We start from the raw sequence: 19702 nt of genomic DNA on the forward strand, positions 1-19702 counted from the left end.
TGAAAAAAAATAGAGCTCCAATGGTTTTATAGTGTCCTCTACAAACACTAGAATTACTAAAATTATGAATTCTAAATTTTAAATTGATCTCAGGATCTAAATCTAAAATATATGTTTTTTCATTGTCGCGTGAGTTTAAAATTAATTTAAAAATATAATACATAAAGACGACATTTTTTGCTGCAGAATAGACTCGTTCTAACAGAACATGACCCCAATTGGCACCCCCAATTTTATACATGTAAAAATTCTTTTAGAAATGGTTGGGCAGAAACATAAAATCAAAAATTATTTCGTTGAAATAAACACAGCGAGCATACATATTTGAATTATAAATTTATAAGTACTTGTCTCTGCTTTGTGAAAATTTGTAGAAGTATACTAAACAACCGATTATAACGGTAGGGTAGAAAGCAGTTATATTTAAGTATAGAAAACGATACCAAATGTGGTCATTCTCAAGGATTTGTAGGTCACACATTTTATAGTACTGGATGTAATTTATTTTATTTTGTTTCTCTTTCTCGACGGACATTTGATCCGTTGTTATGAATCGATCGATAAATGTACAATATTATGATGAAATAGTTCAAGAGAGGTCTAATCGGCATGATTATAATGGCGTCGTCCTCTGTCTACGCTCTACCAATTTTATTGATTTTATGTTCATCTTCATTATTCTCAAATGCCGCTTCTATTTGCCGCAAGACCGAGGACATACAGCAGGTAATATATGCATGCATGCATGTAATATGCCCTGGTTTTTTTATATAGATTTAATTATTTTACGATCTAGCCCGTATCCATGTCATGAATTGATGCATATGTTAAAATTGGGAAATTTTGGGCTGGTTGGGGGTTTAATGATTTTGTGTAATAGTCCTAGCTAGATGAACCAAGCCGGAACATTCATGTATTTATGATGAAGGTTTTGCTCGAACCGTTATTTTTTGGCCTATTCGGAACATTTATGTGTTTATGATGAAGGTTTTGGTCGAATCGTATTTTTTGGCCTAATTTATTCTCGGGGTTGATGAAATCGACATCTGATTGCAATCTGAATAGTTTAACTTGCAAAGGGCTTCAATTGAAATTGAATTATATATGTTTCACCTTTTTCTGATACTAAATTTCAGGTAATAGTTGAGAATTGGGTTGATGGCGTGAAAGATGATAATATTTTTGGCATAGGGGCGAAATTCGGGGAGAAACTGCCCAAAGAAGAAGAAAAAGCTGCTAAATTGTCCGCCACGATCCCCAATCCCAGTGATTGCTGTTCCAAATCGACCGAAAAGGTTTGGCTTGATTCATTCTAGTTTCTTGTATTTGTATCTTCACATGTTTGCTTGTGGAATTGTTTCCATTTCTTTGCTTTGATACATATAGAGACGATTTAGATTCTTTCTCTTGGTGTGTGTTATTATATCGATTTTTCTAATGGGCACATAATAACAACCACTTTTTGATTAGGTGGAACATTTTTATTGGCTCCAATCTCATAAATAATGATGGCCCCCTTGCATGTACAAAAATGTCCACCAATAAAAATCTGCCAACTAATTAAGAAGTACTCCATCCGTCCTCCTCATTTGTTTACAGTTTCTATTTTGGGTCGTCCCTCTCATTTCTTTACATTACCTAAAATAACAACCTTTTACTGTTATAGAAGTCATGTGCTTATGGTTATGTCCCCACCAATTCTGACATTATAGGTTTATCTCTCCTACTTACATTACTTTCTATATATAAATATTACGTGGATCTGTTGTGTTGCTGGTGAACAGATTATTAAATGGAGTGTCTTGGTCTCTGTATCCCTTTCATGTGTAAACTACTGAGAGGGACAGAGGGAGTAGTTGTTAGTGTGTACTCATTTGTCACACACTAGAAAGACTCTTATTATATTTCTTTTGTATGAATAAATCTTCAGAAGCTCTGTTTCCTACATTTTTCTAGAGTCTTCTTTTGTTTTATGGATGGAATTAGCGGTCTTTTGACAACTTCTGCCAACTTTGCCATCAATGCAAGAAACTTGGTTTTGTATATTAAGAAAGTGATGCACATAACAAAGATTATCATATGAAAGACTTACCTTATCACTCAATGCTGAAGGAGCATCCTATTTGGCTCAGAACTTTCCAATTTCCAGCCATGGATGCTCTTTCAGCCACACTTCATGCCTGATGAACAAAAAAATGCGCAACTTTGTTGTAACCACAAACAAACACTCGTGTATACATAGGCCTTTACTCACAAAGGATAATGAACAACACCATAAAGTCTAACAAAAAAATTTATTTAGATTCTAGGTTTAAATTAGTTATGATTTTATTGTGAATAATAATAGAACGTGACATGATTTGTATAAATTTCATTATTCAAAAATTGTACATAACATTTTATGTTGGATTCTATGTGAGATTCTATTTAGTTTTTATAATTTAGAATAAATTTGAACAAATCATCTTTTTAAGAAAAATGAAGTGTTACCATAGTGTTCTTTATTGTCCTTTTGTAAGAATGTTCTGTCTGAAGTGGAACGATATATATATATATATATATATATATATATATATATATATATATATATATAGGCATTTGCTCAAATACAAACCAAATCTCGCCTACAAACTAAAAACCAGACGCGCAATCACTAAAACAAGCGGCGCAATCACTAAATAATAAACTTACATAGGACACGGAACTACTAAAACAGATCGATTAATCACTAAATAATAAACTCACATTATACCAGAAAACCTGGATCCCCACCAGCCCCCACCCCCACTCCATGGTTCAAAATCATCATCACCACGAGGACTCCGACCATCACCATGAGCCCCATCACCACCATTCTCGTCCTTTCAACTCTTCAAACACGAATTTATACATTTTTAATTATAATTTTTAATGAATCAATTAATGCCCCCCTATTTGTAATAAATTGACGAGTTCGGTGGTAGTCGGAATCTATAATGGTGGCTGGGAATCGGTGGTGGTGGCGTTGATTGGAAGTTGATGTGTATATACGTATGAATCTGGTATTGGGTGTGTGTAATATTTAGTGAATAATCTGGTGTTTTTAGTGATTCCATGTCCTGTTGGGTCTGGTTTTTAGTTTGTAGATGAGAATTGGTTTGTAGTAGAATAAGACCCTATATATATATACAGACTAATGATCTCTCAATGAAGGAAATAGCCTTTCATATTTACAGTTTTCATGCTTAACAATTAACTCCTGCAAATTGTGTAAATACTCTTTTCTTACTGTGTAACAGTTATCTGGCACAATCGCTGTGTGCCCACGTGGTACTTGTGAGTTCGCGGTGAAGGCTGATGTTGCACAATCTGGTGGTGCAACTAATTTGTTGTTGATTAACAATGACGAAGGTTGTAATTTGGTATCTTAAATGTTTTTTTATGAAATATTTCAGTTTGAACAGTATGAACAAAAGATGGCAAAACTCTCTTCGAATACTTTGTAACTAACCTATTTTTTCTTTTCATTTTTATTGTAATTTTCAACTCTTTCCAGATGGGCTTCCTCTGATTGATTGTCCTAGCAATGACAGTTTAAGTATTACAATTCCTACCGTCATTATTACGAAGTCTGATGGAGAGCATTTAACCAATTTCATGGTAGGCAAGAAAAAAGGTGAGTCCTGGAGCAATGCAACTCCAAAACCTCCTACAACTCTGATATGTCTTCTTCATGCAAGTTTCTAGTTAAAAATGGACTCTGTTAAAATATGTAAGTATTCCCTATCAACAGGACAGATGGGTTAAAGATATGTAATTTCAACCATAGCTGAACTTAAAATTTTATAAGGTTTCTGCAAGTGCAAATGACTTATTCAGGAACATACATGACTTGATATAAATACACTTTGAAGGTTGGAGATCCACCTAAAATTCCTCGTAGGCAGCGCTCTGCTAGGAAGACCATGTACTTGTTGGAGTTTTAGATGCCTAGAGACTACTACCAACTTGTTTTGGAACATAAAATACTTTATTAACCATGTTTATGTTATCTGTTCAGCTGAGGAAGCTTTGGTTGTTTTATGTTTTAAGTACTATAGATGATGCTTAGAGCTTTCATATGTGTCGTAGCGCATTCATTCTTTTTCTAAGCAAAGTCACTATCATCCTGTTCTTTAACTTTAATAGTTAATATATGTCTTACAAACATCATTAAGTAGATTAAACCATATATTAAAAAAATCATAAGAACCATTTTAAGATTAAATGAAATCATGATAAGGAATAGACCTTAATGAACCAAAGGCTGTCAACCATTGTTCTTTTTAGATGACTTCAGGATTAAAAAAGCAGAACTTTGATATATAGAACCTTAAAAGATTGCTAAGCAGTAAATAAATTAAAGAATCACAGTAAGTTGCTAAGCAATAAAGGGAAAAAGCTGTCAAGTGATTGGCTCATGAATGTTAATTTTAGGAAAGTGTTATGTTGGTGTGCAATTCTCATTTTAGCATAGCTGAGCATTGACAGGCGACAGCTGAATAATTTAGTTTATAGAGTTATTTGGCTGCAAAGTCTTCAATTTGAAAGCGCATATCCTGGATTGAGTCTTTTATGTGGTTGCCATATTAATATATATGAATGCTAATCGAATCTAAGGTGGTACCCATTCAAAAAAATTCCATTTCTTGCATGGGATACATCAAAAGCTTAACACTTGAAACTTGCCTGGGATACATCAAGGGAAAGAATACAATGATCAACATATAACAATATCGCTGCTATAATGTGGTGTTAATTAGCTTTGCAAAACTTACATCTCTCTGTATTAAACCTGCAGTAGTCATGTGCTTGGTCCCTGTTGGTTGATTTATATGTAACTAGTTATCCATTGGTTGTAGTGGAACTACTACTATATGCACCCCCTCGCGCCATTGTGGACTCGTCTGTGGTATTCTTATGGATAATGACTGTTGGGACTGTAGCTTGTGCTGCACTTTGGTCAGAGTTTACTGCAAAAGGAAATGAACGGAGCTATGATGAACTTTCACCAAAGGTCCTAAATATGTCATCTTCATTCCAGCTCGAAATTTTGTTTAGTTAGAAATGCATTTTTATTAGCTTACGCATATTGATTGCTTAATTAGTCTACGGGAACTAACTTAGAATTATGTTATTGACATTCAGTGAATAAGCATGAAGAATGTGGTATATCTTCACAATTCATTAAAACAATTTTACTTTTTCTTACAGTGCAGTGTCAGTGCCTAATTTAAACGAGGAGAATAAAATGTTATTATATTCATATATTATTAAGAATATATTATCTACAAGACTGGCTTAAGCATAGAGTATGTTAAGTATTGTATGAGGATTTACCATAGCGGATTTTAAGTCGAATAAGTCAACACTTAACTCAAATATGACATGTTAGATGATATCAGTTGATGTGTATGCATGCCTTCAGTTGATGTTTTATTGTGTATAAGAATAATTTTGCATGCCTAAAATGTTATGATCCAATATGCAACTCATCAAATATAAGGACTGGAATTTTCTTTCTTTACGTCCAGAAATCTGCCGAGGCTGGAGCAGATGACGAAGACGAAATTGTAGAAATTAACCTGATGAGTGCTGTTACTTTTGTCATAACAGCATCAGGTTTTCTGTTGCTGCTATATTTTTTCATGTCTGCTTGGTTCGTCTGGGTGTTGATTATACTATTCTCCATTGGTGGTGTTCAGGTATGTAGTCTGCATCTAAATACTAGCAATGTAACCTTACCAGAAAATTATCGAGACACCCGCTAGTTGTTTTCTGGCTCTTACCAGTAACCATATCCCTGCAAATTATTCCTGTGTGGTGGAAACGTACTGACTTAATTAGTGGCATGCTCTTATCTGACTTATGTTTTGTGTATGGAAAGGACTTCGGTCAAAAAGTTTGCAAACCGTTCCTTCTTTTTTTTTGCCCAACTATAATTCAGACCCGTGTGACAAGTAGTATGGCCCTATTGTGTTCAGCATGGAACCAGCAAAAGAAAAGAAAGGAATAACAATTGTGTTTAACACAAAATATTAGCAAGTAAAGAATACAAGTATTTCTATACACATACATGTACATGTAAATATATTGTAGTATGTTGTCAATTTAGCAGTCTCAGTGTTTATGTCAATCTGCTCATTAGTGACATAATTTTACTACAGGGTTCACATTTCACAACCTAGTGACACCGAATATATACTAGTGAGAAAAAATAGGCGTGAAAAAAATGAAACACCCCAAGGAAATTCCACCAGGGATAAGTAATTTACCCACCCAAAGGAACACAACCTAAGATACAATAACGTGTTCTTTTTTTAATTATTGCTTATAGCTGAGCGAGAATTGATACCATGACCTGGGATAGATGATAATCCCTTAATAAAAAAGCTTTCCCTTCACGCTCAATAATGTGTTTGGTTGAGAATGATGAAACAAATAAAATTAAATAGATATAATGGAGATTGAAGGGAAAATTTATAAAGCAAAAAGAAATTACTTTCAAATTTTCTATGAGGAGATTTCGTAAGAAAATGATCATGATGGAGAAGGGAGCTTTTTTCCCAAAATTGGGGAGGAAAGGGGGGGTGGGGGTGGTGGTGAAGGGTTGTTTGGATCTAGTTTATGTTTTCAGGAGGACATTGAAGTAATAAATAATTAGATGTTTCATAATATAGTTCAAATTTCATGTCGTAACATAACAGAAATAATTACTACAAGATAATAGTAATATATTTCAATTTGTTTGCTTATCAAGATGTACTTAATGTGATCCATTCTATTTTCTAGTGTTCGAAAAATAATGGTAAAATTTATTATTTATGCGGAACTTTAGTTATGGGATGTATGAATCTACTGCAGAAATGATGAAACTGAGTTACATTCACCTATTAATGCTTCATTCTTGGCAATATAGTAGCCATGCTGGACAGACTGCCGCCCCTTCGCTAAATAGTCATATCGTTTTGTAGAAAATTTTGTTTTGTGAACCGTTTGTTGCATAGAAAAATTAATTTCTGATACTTTATTCTGAAATTCAGGGCTTGCATAATTGTATAACATCTCTTGTGTCAAGGTATACTTTAAACTCAACGCATTAATAGATTTAAGATATAATAAGTACTTCAACTTCGATTGATTTCTCTTCCTTGTTACCAACTAGCAAATGGAAGAAGCAGAAAGTCGGATTGCCAGCAATCGGAGAGGTCTCAGTTTTCTCTCTGGTGACTTTGATATTGTGCATTGCATTTGCCATTTTCTGGGCCATTACACGGAGAGCATCATATTCTTGGATTGGCCAAGACATTCTTGTAAGTTTCATCTGTTCTAATTGTTATTCCATGCTAGCAAGTTGTGTCCTTTTTTCTTAATTGATAGTATATTTAGTCTCTTGTGCAACCAATGTCTCGTGGGAGCAGTGCCGTGACACTGGTACTCGTGTCACAGACTTACCCTCATTCTGTCATAATTTTTTGCTGCAAAAACTAAAATATTGGCAATCTAACATTCACTGTTCGTTTTTCATGTTAATTGTTTGTGTAGTGTATTACACTTCGAGAGGAAGCCTTTTACTTTGTTCATGCATGATTGGCCTGCAGACTGCAGGCCTCTATATTATTGTGTAGATAAATTTATGCAGTAGTCCAGCCACTGAATGAAACATTATTGGGTATCATATATGTTGCATCATTTCCTTTCAGATAATACCTAATGCTTGTTCTAATATTACTATCCTGTTAACAGGGTATCTGTTTAATGATAACAGTTTTGCAGCTGGCTCAATTACCTAATATAAAGGTACCTCAGCAATAATATGTAATTTTCAGTCATATTTCCATAATGGCTTGCTCTTATTTTTCTTTTTGTCCAGGTGGCTACTGCACTTCTTTGCTGTGCATTCTGTTATGACATCTTTTGGGTTTTTTTATCTCCTGCAATATTCGGTAACAGCGTTATGATTTCGGTAAGTCTTAGTTGTCTGTAATATCCCTTATTTATCTTTTGTCCCTAGTGCAAGTCTGTGAATACATGATGTCCATAGATCTATTTTTGTAAGTGATGATCTAGTTTTTTTTGTTTTTGTTTTTTTATGTATTCTGTTTTTCTTGGCTCCAACAAAAATAATAACTTTTTGTATTCATATTCAGGTATTCTTTCTATTAAAGCTATGAACTTAGATGCACTCTTGCTGCCCATATTTAAGTACTGGTGGGATAATCAATAAAAAAATTTTGGTACTTTTATTAATTTGGGATTGAAAGGAGGTGCTAGCTAGTATGCAGTCTAGTCACCGATGCTTGGAATGACTGCCTAAAATATATGAACTCTCTAGAGTTACTATACATATATATCTGTTTATTGTTAATCATGGCCTGTATGCTTCATTTTTTTTGCTCTATATGAGGGATTCTTCTCATAGTTTGTCATGTATGATATGTAGGTTGCCAAAGGAGATCATAGTGGTGGTGAATCCATTCCGATGCTACTGAGAACCCCTAAATTTTTTGATCCCTTTGGTGGTTATAACATGATTGGGTTTGGAGACATTCTCTTCCCTGGTTTGCTTGTTGCATACTCGTTTAGGTACTTGTTTCAATGCCTGCTTAATCCTCCAGCAACTAGTAACACTTGCAAATCAATCTTGTTAGAATTTATCAACGCATGACTGAGGGATCTTCCTTGTCACAGAGCTATAAACAAACGTACTGAGAAGCCTCATTAGCACAGTAAATATATATTAGAAGACCCTTTGTCAGTCTATATTCATATAGATAACTTGAAAGATAGAGCAATAAGTGTATAGATAATCCTTACTGTCCATAAAGTCATAAACTAGTTATATTAAAAGTTGAAACATAAATCTCGATGACATGTTATGAGGTGGCAATTATAACATGGTGAAACAAGTTATGGAAGCGTATGGAACACTATTTTGGCTGATAAATTTTTAACTTATACTGTATATCTTGTGGTATGATTGTGCAGATTTGACAAAGCAAAGATGAAGGGTGTGCGAGATGGATACTTTTTATGGCTAATGATCGGCTATTCTGTCGGTCCGTATTCTAATCTATACTCCTTTCTTCAAATTTGTTAATTATGAGGCTCATTAATCTTTTTTGGAATTGTGTAAAATCTCAATAGGTTTGAATTTTGATTAGTAAACAGGTTAGGATTCAGTGAATTTACCTCTTATCCCTTTCATTGGCAATTAATCCAACATCACTGGATGGTGTTAAACTGTTAATAAGAGAATACTTTCGGATACAGTAATATGTGTTAAGCAATTGTGACCTTAGTTTATTATAGAATTACAAATGTTTTTGGGTCTCGTATCTCTTGCCAGAGGCAAGCTGATCCCAACCATCAACACAGCCTTTCCTTTCTGTAGAAGAAAGAGCCAGAAGGTGACAGCAAAAAATGAATGCTCGGCTTAAATACATGTTACTGGGATTTAATTCTGCTTCCATCTTGAAAAAATTACAATTACCATACCGGACTGATGTTATAGATCCAGTAAATTAGGTCCGTGGATTTTAGTGATTAATATTTGATTCTCTACCGCAGGCCTCTTGAGTACTTACCTGGGTTTGTACTTAATGAAGGGACATGGCCAACCAGCTCTCTTGTATCTTGTTCCGTCTACACTAGGTATGGATCTGATTCTCTTACCTGAAGGGCTGATATATTTGTGGTAGACCTCTTATCCATGTTCCATTATCACTTAATGCTGTCACAATGTGGCTCAGGGACAATTGTCGTATTAGGTTTAGTAAGAGGCGAGCTGAAAGACCTATGGAGCTCTACCCTGGAGGACATTTCAAAAGCTAAGAAGTCATCTGGAGAAGCTTGATGCCATCTATTTCTGAATTCGTTAGACCAACATGCATGGAAACGATGCTGATATATATGCCGAGTCTGTTGGCAGGCTAAAAGAATAGTTAGCCAACAAACACTGTATCATAAGTTAAAAAAAAAATCCGTACAGAACCTGGAGATATGAGGTAATTTAGTGTATAGTTCTTTTTCAATTTTTCGTTATTATCTGTGTTAAATGAACTACTGTAAGAAATTTGGACACTGAATTAGCATGAGATATATAAATCTACCTTGTACAGATGTACTTATTAGAAGACGACAATGAGGAGTTGAAGTGAAGTCTGCGTCAAGAGTATCTTTAACTCGACAACAAAATAAAAATAAAAACGAAAGAGAACTCCCAAGCATTACAATCCATACTGCACACACTAACAACATTAAGAAGAGAACTTGAAAGTAGTTAGCACTTAGGTGCATTAGCAATGTTGCACTTGGCTGGGAGCTGATTTGCAAGAACAGGGTCGATCCCGAAATAAGTCAGCATCGGGGATTTTTTATACGAGCACAAACAGTTGAGATCAGCGTGCGAGATGGCTGTGCAGCAGGCCTCAGTGGGAGGAGTAGGTTTCGGACCACTTACTGATGGCTTGCATTCCGTCAAGCTTGCTGTTGAGACATTGCAGATTGACTGCGCGTGTGAAACTCGAAGTGTTAGGAGGAATACAAGAACCAGAACTCCCAAGTTCTGATACAGAGATGCCATGTTTAAATGTTATTTCGGTTGATGTGTATTGATGAAAGTTGGACTGGTTTATATAGGAAAACTATTAGGGGTTGTTTGGATAATAGATCGGAATGGGAACGAGGGGTATGTTTGATATTCCGATTCTGTTAAGCGGGCTCCTTAGCCATGAACCCAAAGCCAGATGCACAGGGGAGAAGAAAACAAAATTGGTGTGCGGCCCGTGAAGGGCTTACGAATGGTTTATTTATTCAAATATGGTGTCACGGGAAGGGAATCATACTTGTGGCTTGGAATTTTGCTTCGGTTTTCCTTTGTGCATGTCCACCAGCTAAGCTTCTGTCCCCACAATATAATTATGTAGTCTGTGGTATAATCGACTTGGGTCCTTGACTGACTCCCTTAAAGAACTTACTTCAATTTAATAATAAAATTTGGTTTTAAGATAGCATGGAACTGTGAGTGATTTCGCGGACACATGATTTGTTGAGATGGGGATGGGGACTGCCGATGGTGTGCGTTTTGGTGATGACTGGGGTCATAAATTGACCCATGCTATCTAATACTATTTCGGCTTATATCCTATTTGAAGGTATGATACAGATTTCATATTTGTTTTATAAATAATCCAAGTTTGACGAAAAAATTAAATTTAAATATAATACGAATCCGGATATGAGCTTTATATGTCCGTTCATTTCAGGTCTCATATCCTACTCGAATATCCGAATATGATCTAATTTGAACTCATATATAATAATTATTATATATAATAACCTTTATATATAACAGGGTCATGTTTTTTTAGAACTATTAGTTTAATAATGCTTAGAACCTTCTAGTATTAATAAAGATTTTGCAGCACTGCACATAAAAAATGTGTCGATTTAGATCATGACAAATCTATTTTCTATTTAAAATTAAAAGTTCTGCAGCGGAACCTTAATAGTTCTATGCTACTATTTTTATGACTCGTCTTTTTTTAGCGCGACCCATATATAACAAGCACAATTGCGCAAGGAAGATAATTTGGTTTTATGATGTTATTACTATCAAAAATTTATAATCAGTTGGATCATATAAAACAAATCAATACTATTCATAACATGTGATTTTCCAATATTTTACGCCCTCATAACATTCTCTTCTCAAAACCATATACAACACCATCTTAACCTATCTTTTTTACCTAGTCGTCGGGAGGAGTTTTCATCAATAAAAAGTCCCAAATCGGTTATTTTTATTACTTTGATCTTATTTCTCAATAATACCTTTTTCTGAATAAGGATTTCTATCTTTCAAAATTATAGTTTTTGTTTGATAAAATCTTTTTTTAATGAGTTTCGTTCTCAATTTATTTTGGTTTTGTTTATTCTCTTGTGGTGAGAGCTTGATGTGTGTTTTGGTGTGATTCAATGTCCTACCGAATTTCCAAGCGTTTGAATCAGTGATAAATATTTATATAGAATCGCAACGATCGATAGCTCAAACTAGTATTGGTAACAGTACATATATTAATTTCAACAAATCGCTTGATTGTGTATATATAAAGACTAGATTAATCAGCAATATAATCTATTTTATTCTTGTTCGACTTGATTGTTCTTGTATGTTCGTATGTTTTTTCATTATTGAATTAATTCCTTTTCCTCAAAAAAGAAAGAAATGGAGAATATCTTTTAAAAAAAACAAAGAACAAATATGATTGATCTAAAATTTAATTAAGATTTTCGAATAAAATTATACGTGGTAATTCATTAATATTTTTTAAAAATTTAATAATTGAATAACAAAAAATTGATTAAATTCTTTAAAAAAGGTAATTGATATAAAATTTTAGTTGTGATATTTGGTTAAAATCAAATTAGCGACAACGATTTGAGATACAACTCAACTCGGTTATTTTAACAAACGATATATTTTTGATCTCGCAGCACCCAAAACCCTAAGATTACAATTTACAACCCAGTAGAACAATAAGCTGCAAAACCCTCCCTTTCTCCCAAAACACACACACACACACACACTTGCCGTAGACTCGAGATGTTGAGAAGACAAGTGAGTTCACTCATCTCAATCTGCAAACAAAATGGATCCACGTATCTCCAGAAGCCCATTGTCTCAACAAGTATGATTCCCCAACACCCACTTCAATTCTCGAAATGGGGAAACTCAAAGATTGGATTTTTAGGCACAAGGGCATATAGTCTGCTGAGTTTGAATGATTTGAGGGATAATAAAGGTGCAAGAAAACCAAAGACTAGAAAGGGTCGTGGGATTGGGTCTGGCAAGGGCAAAACTGCAGGTAGAGGTCATAAGGGTCAGAAAGCTAGGGGGACTCATAAGTTTGGCTTTGAAGGTGGTCAGACTCCGCTTCGTCGCAGACTCCCCAAAAGGGGATTTCATAACCCCTTTAGCCTCACTTTTCAGGTATCTTGTCATCTCTCTCATTCGAATGTTACAATTTAATATAGTAATAATAATCCTGTGATATGCGAACAATGCTTGCAAAGATACGACATAACAAATACACAATGGAATCAACTAATCAAGCCAATCACTGGATTGACATGGTCAAGAAATAGACATAATGATATAGCAATGACATTTTAACTGACACTTCAGAGAAAAGCTAGTTGAACTCAAACATAAAAATTTAAGCACAAAATGAGGCCTTGCATTTAGAAACTTTGAAAAGTTTGGTAACTACATTTCTGCATTGTATCTTTAATGTGAGCCGTGATGAATCTAATTGCTTCTCGAATCTCTAAAGATCGCTTGGAAACTCCAAAGCTATGTTCAGAGGTTTGTCTGATCTTCCTTTCTCCAGTAAAAGTATAGAGTGTGTTCTTAAATTTATGGTCTAACTACAATCATTAAGCCTCTTTTAGCCTTTACCGTTACTTCTAGAGTTTCTTTTTTAGTCCTGTAGCCTGAAAGAGATTCTTTAATGATTCTTCCTTGGTGCTTGTGTAAACTTGTGCTTATCCTAGAATGAAAGATATTATAGTATCATGATGTTTGGGTCACTTTTTGTGGGATGTTAAAACTTGACTAGTGTTGCATGATATTCTTGTATGTTTCTGTGTACTTTGACCATTAGTTTTAATATTCATCTTTCTTTGTGTCGTATGAATTGCTATGATCACGGCAGCCTGTGGGGTTAGGAAAGATTGCAAAGCTAATAAATGCAGGGAGGATAGACTCTTCAGAATTAATCACCATGAAAACTCTCAAGGTAATTGCGATTTTTTCTATGATTTCTAGGTTCAGATTTGTACTAGTGTTGCCTTGGCTGACAGTCAGATAGTGGGCGCCATAATATTGTAGGAAGCTGGTGCAATTGGAAAGCAAATACGTGATGGGGTTAGGTTGATGGGACGAGGTGCTGAACATATCGAGTGGCCTATTCATCTTGAGGTGATTTTTAATTAATACTTCTTACAGATCCCTTTTGTGGCAGCAACAATATATTCTTCTTCTTCTTCTTCTTCTTTTGGTGCTGAACATATCGAGTGGCCTATACTTATATTTATGTTTATTCTCTCTTTATTTCCTTTCTCTTACTGTAGTAAGTATGGTTTGTTACTTCGTTTTACTTATTCTTTTGGTGTTGCATTTATATATTTTGGTCACTCTCCTGAGTACACTGTTCTGAATACAAACTAGGTGTATGCAAAAGAAATCCAGAAAAATGAAAAGTGCTCAGGGAAAACTAAAACTGAGAGAAACAGAAACAAAAGGTTTAGTTACAGTTTAGGTCATATCCATACTAGAAAGGTTCGAAACTATGCTTTTGCTTATGTATAGTCATGGCTAAATGTGTTCTCCTTTATTGTATCTTGTATTATTTGTAGAGTGGAGGGAGTAGGTACAGTCAAAATCTTTAGAAGCAACAAAGTGAATGAAATTTAACCATTAGGAACACAAACAAATTAGTTTAGCTATAGAATAGTTATAGAAGTACCCTTAACTGCATACTTAGCCCAAACCACATCGAAATTAGCTTTTGTACTTCGCTTGAAATAGTTGAAGTGCCTTCTATAAAGCAGAGAAACCAGACAACACTTATTTGCCAAGGGAAGGCACAAAACAGATTTGAAGAGCAGTCTTGACCAATTTTGACATAAATATCACTTTGGCTGTCATTTATTTATTTAAGATTATTAACAGAATCCCTAGGAGGTTAATGACTTTATTCTACTGGCCTTGGCAACATGATAATGCTATTGAGAATATTTTCACATCATTGATCGTGAATTTTCCATGAGGCAATTGTTCGGCTCTTCCTCTACCAAATTTAAACAATCACTTAATCTGGTATAAACAATAAAATTTACAAGTTAATTACGACAACTGACTCCATTTAATTTCAAAAGCTTCATCCATGCTCTTACCTATCATTCTACTCTGTTTTATCAACATCTTAGCATTGCCTTCCTTGAAAGTTAAAAGTAATGTTTATGCGTATTGAAGGTATGAAGGTTCATAGAGGTGACTTTAGGGAATTTCTTGAAGTCATTGTAACTAAAGTAACCTTTTTTATGATTTTTGTGCTAAATAAAAATTATATTAGAATTAAGGAATGTACAAGATAGAATGTGCAACCCTTCAATGTTGAATACATCAATGCAACACAGTAAATCTAACACTAGATTCTAAGTATCAGTAACAGAGTTAACTGTACTACAAACTAAGTCAATAAGCAAAAAAGAGGGGGTTCCCCTTGAGCTGCCCTTTGAAATCTTGGACAGGATAACACTCTCACTCGCACAAGGACTGCACTTTTCTTAATCACTGCTGCACTGTTGCTAACTCCAGGGTTGTGAATACGTCTGTTTCTTTCAGCCCAAAGACAATTAACAATTACTCCTAAGCAGTGTTGTGAAAAGCGCGCCTAGGCGAGCGCCTAGGCGCAAAGCGAAGCAAAGCGCACCCTTAGCGCCTCATATATGTCGAGGCGAAGGAACTTAAATGAAGCGCACGCTTTTAGCCTTGTAGCACAAAGCGCGCTTAAGCACGAAGCGGTAGAAAAGCGCGCTTTAGCGAAGCTAAGCGCATAGTAAGATATTTAATGTTATTGGGCCACTTTTAAGGCCCAAAAGTACTAACCCATAACAAAAAAAAGAATTTTGGGTCACTTTTAAGGCCCAAAAGTACCAACCCATAACAAAAAAAAAGAATTTTAGGCCCAAATAAAAAGTACTAGCCTGGAATTCTGCCTATGAAACATAAATTTTGAATTTTAATATTTAATTTTAGGATTGTTTTTCCCTCTAAAAGTATTATTTAATATATTATAAAGGATACATTAAGTTATTTTTGGCTTAAAGTGTGATTTAATATATTATGAAGTATAAATTATGTTATGAACCTATATACATATATCCTAAATAATAAATAAAAAAAATTGTAAAACATGCGCCTAGCTTCAAAGAAGCGCGCGCCTCGCTTTTGCGCTTTGCGCCTAGGCTCCAGAGAGTTTTGCGCCTCGATGCGCTTAATGCTTTCGATAACACTGCTCCTAAGTAAAGAAAATTAATCTGGCTCTCGAGTGAGTGAACTGCACTAAATGTGTGCGCAGTCCAGTTGTGAGAAATATCAATAGAGCATCTTTGCGAAATGTCCAGGGTGAATGTACAGTCCATGAGAAAATGATTTGGAGTTAGAGTGTTGTTGGCGCGTAATAGGTGGGTCTGGCCTGTTTGCATTTAAAAAATTAACATTCTGTCTTCCATCAACAACCTCTTTTTTAATGGTAACCAAAAGGTGAAGGAGCACCAGGGTATAGGCATAATATGCCAGACCCAGGAGTGCCAATGCACCTGTGGCCTGGTTACGAATGGTGTTCCATATCAGACTAGTCGAGGACTATTGACCTGAGATTTGTCATGTTAAAAGTCCACTCACCATTACATATAATGGAGCTGACTTTGGCCTGGAAGTAGGATTTCATAATGGAGATAATTGAATAATGAAATCTGTCTAGAAAGGGAGTCTTAGAAGCCCAAGGATCATGCCGAAGCAGGGTCTGGTTCCCAGAGCAGACCCGAGCAAAGATGCGCCTCAGAGCCAGAGGTCTGTGACGTCTGTCGTTGAATATTTTTCTAATTTCCAGGAACATTTTCTTGGTTTGTTCCTAGTCCAAAATTTCTTTCACCTGAGCACTGTTTCCATATTGAGCTTTGCTTATTCGTGACAATATGCACTAGATGCTTTAACATAGCTGCCAGATGTCACTCAAAATTTTTTAAATGCCAAGTCCTAATTTAGGCAAGCAACACTCAACCCAAGAGACTTTATAATGACATTTCCCAACTTCCCCTCCCAAGGAATTTTTCAAGAACAGATTGGGTAGATTTAAGCATATACCTACAGGCATAAATAAATTGTCTATCCAGTACATGATGCTACCATATAACACTGCTTTTCTTAATCAGTTGGAGATGACCTGCAAAATTCAAGTAATTGCTAGTCCAGGTTCAAATTTGGTCGCATATTCTTGCTACTAAAGGACTACAGTCTTGTCTGGTTAACTTGGTGGGGAAAAGAGGTCACCCAAGTATCTTGTAGGCAATTCACCCCAGCTGATTTTCGTAGTGGCAAGAATTTGCTGGATTTGGTCCAACGGCATGCTACTAAAGAAGCAGGTGCATTTATTTGGTTTTGGACAAAGTCCAGAAATCTTGGAGAAATGATCAACTCCATTCATTATAGCTAGTACAAAATCGACATCTCCATAAGAGAACAGCAGAATATCATCTGCAAACACCAAGGGGGTTAAATTAATGGCAGCTGCTCTTGTATAGAATTTGAACTCAGGCCTCACCGAAGCTTTTTGCAGCATTGAATTAAGAACTTAATGGCAGCTGCTCTTGTATAGAATTTGAACTCAGGCCTCACCGAAGCTTTTTGCAGCATTGAATTAAGAACTTCCATGGCTAACCAAATAGCTTGGGCAAGAGGGGCCCGTCCTGTTGAAGCCCAGATCTGCCTTGAAATTAACCCTCAAGCGAGAACATTGGTGTCCTGAAGCACTTTTTTAACCAGATTAGAGAACTGAACATAACATCGAGGGATCCCTTCTTTTTTGCTAGCTCCGTTGCGCTTGGCTGGACATAGCATGAATCTGATGAATCTTGTTGGTACTTGCCATAAATATTTATAATTTTTTGCATATACTACCTCTCTTTGATGAAATTCACGCTTTGCTTCGTGCTTAAACTACCTCATTTCGGTCGCTAACGTTTTAAACCCGATTGACTTTGTTGGTCTCTGTATCGTCCATTTCAACTCTTATGAGCTTTTTCTCGTCAAATTTGTAACAATTAGATAGCATTTTTGTGCTAATTAATACTCCCTCCGTCCTACTCATTTTAAGGTGTATATAAAATATATTTTCATAACTTATATTTGGAAAACTTCCATTCTTGAAGAAAAATTTAAACTTTATATTTATATTCAGAAGGATTTTTTTTTTGAAACTATATTTTATAGATTTCTTGAAATGCGTGTCAAGCTCCCCATCCCAAATGTAAAGAACCTGAAGGGACAGGGGGAGTAGGTTGTTTTATAACTTGTTACTCGAATGAGTAATTTTGCGTTTAACTCTGATTAGCATTCCCTCATCTATTAATATTGTATAACAGTTTCGTTAGCATTTTATGCTAATTAATATGTAGTTTTATCTCTAAACTACTGCTGTAAAAAAAGTTTTCCTTATTACTCTAGTGAGTACTTTGCATATTTCTAATTCGTTAGTAGTAAGTTAGTAACAAGTTTTTACTACTAACTAATTAGTCTTTGTTTGTGTGTGTAAACAATAATCATATGCGATTAATGCTTTATGGTTGGACCCCCCTGTATAATGGTAAGTCCATCAGATGTTTATTTTGTTACTTAGCTTGTTAAAGTCTTTATATAGCATTAGCATTACTCAAAACAGAAATTAAAACTGTATGCGGTAAACCTAAATTGAATAGTTGTCGTGTTGATATCTTTTCTCATGGTTAGTAATTGAATATGTCAGTTTTGCAGTAAACTAGTGAGATCAGATAAAGTTTGTTTAAAAAGCTTACTTTCGGAACAAAGCATGTAAAGTTTTACTAATGACATAAAATTTCTGAATTATACTGTTGCAGGTTAGTAGAGTGACAGTAAGGGCAAAGGCAGCTGTTGAAGCAGCAGGTGGATCTGTGAGGAGAGTTTATTACAACAAATTAGGTTTCCGGGCTCTCCTTAAGCCGGAGTGGTTTGAAAAGAAGGGAAGATTGCTTCCAAGAGCAGCAAGACCTCCACCTAAGCAGGCAGATAAAGTGGATAGCATAGGACGTCTTCCTGCCCCAACAAAGCCAATTCCTTTTACAGCCGAGGAGAAAGAGGCAATGTCCTCCCCAGCCATTTAAGGTTTTTTTCTTTTTGCTATTCTTGGATAAGTTATGAAACAACAGGTAATGTCTTTTTTGTTATTGCCATCTCTCTTCAGACATAAAATTGACAAGGGAGGATTTGATGGATTTTTCTCTTTCCTGATCGTGTTCAGAAGGAAATCTCAATATCACGTATGGCCTAAAGGTTCAAGGCTGTGAAATCATGCTCCCTTCTGCTTATTTGTAGATTCTTGTACAAGCAAGTCTCCTAATCAGTTTCCATGTTGCACAGCTTTGAGCTTTGCAACATGATCTTGGTTATTAGTGCGGGTTTAGAATAAAGTGGTGGTTTGATTATGCCATTAGTGAAAAACAACTTGCTTAGTGCTTTAATGAAATGAAATAGCATGAGTGCTTTAGGTTATTCGAATTATGAATGGATTATGTTATTGCAGAGTTGAGGCAAGTTCACACATGATTTGCCTAATTAGATTATTTTATTTTGCGAGGTTGTTTCACAAGAAATAATAATTAATGAGCATTTTACTCTTGCTACACATGTTATTTTTATATAAAATAAATTTGTTAATATATAACTTCAAGATAAATATTTAAGCATCATTTATATAAATTTTTTTACATAAAATATAGGTATAATTTTTTCTTAAGAAATAATAATATTTTTTAAGCCTTATAAATTTGATCATCTTTAAAATTAACCAGTATTGTATGTGATGAAAAATGCAAGTTT

The 19702-nt window shown here is 35.0% G+C and overlaps 2 protein-coding genes across 5 annotated transcripts; both read left to right on the forward strand.

The window, feature by feature from the left end:
* Positions 1-425: 425 nt before the first annotated feature.
* Positions 426-10140, forward strand: LOC108200680 (signal peptide peptidase-like 5). Its single transcript, XM_017368916.2, has 14 exons — positions 426-726; positions 1137-1295; positions 3279-3390; positions 3536-3655; positions 4881-5035; positions 5553-5723; positions 7062-7096; positions 7184-7331; positions 7765-7818; positions 7892-7984; positions 8462-8604; positions 9007-9077; positions 9589-9672; positions 9771-10140. Exons 1-14 carry the CDS (start codon positions 610-612, stop codon positions 9872-9874), a joined length of 1566 nt encoding a protein of 521 aa, XP_017224405.1. The 5' UTR covers positions 426-609; the 3' UTR covers positions 9875-10140.
* Positions 10141-12509: 2369 nt separating this feature from the next.
* LOC108203152 (uncharacterized) lies at positions 12510-19384 on the forward strand. Of its 4 annotated transcripts, none has more exons than XM_017371916.2 (5): positions 12510-13012; positions 13737-13820; positions 13913-14002; positions 18724-18963; positions 19068-19384. In XM_017371916.2, the coding sequence occupies exons 1-5, from the start codon at positions 12626-12628 to the stop codon at positions 19071-19073; spliced, it is 807 nt and encodes a 268-aa protein (XP_017227405.1). In that variant the 5' UTR covers positions 12510-12625; the 3' UTR covers positions 19074-19384. The 4 variants fall into 4 exon arrangements, with proteins under 4 accessions (XP_017227405.1, XP_017227403.1, XP_017227404.1 ...); XM_017371914.2 differs by having other exon boundaries at positions 12511-13012; positions 18724-19032; positions 19125-19384; XM_017371915.2 differs by having other exon boundaries at positions 12511-13012; positions 18724-18988.
* Positions 19385-19702: the final 318 nt, after the last annotated feature.

This window comes from Daucus carota, chromosome 9 (assembly GCF_001625215.2).
Source record: "Daucus carota subsp. sativus chromosome 9, DH1 v3.0, whole genome shotgun sequence".
Taxonomy (NCBI): Eukaryota; Viridiplantae; Streptophyta; class Magnoliopsida; order Apiales; family Apiaceae; genus Daucus; species Daucus carota.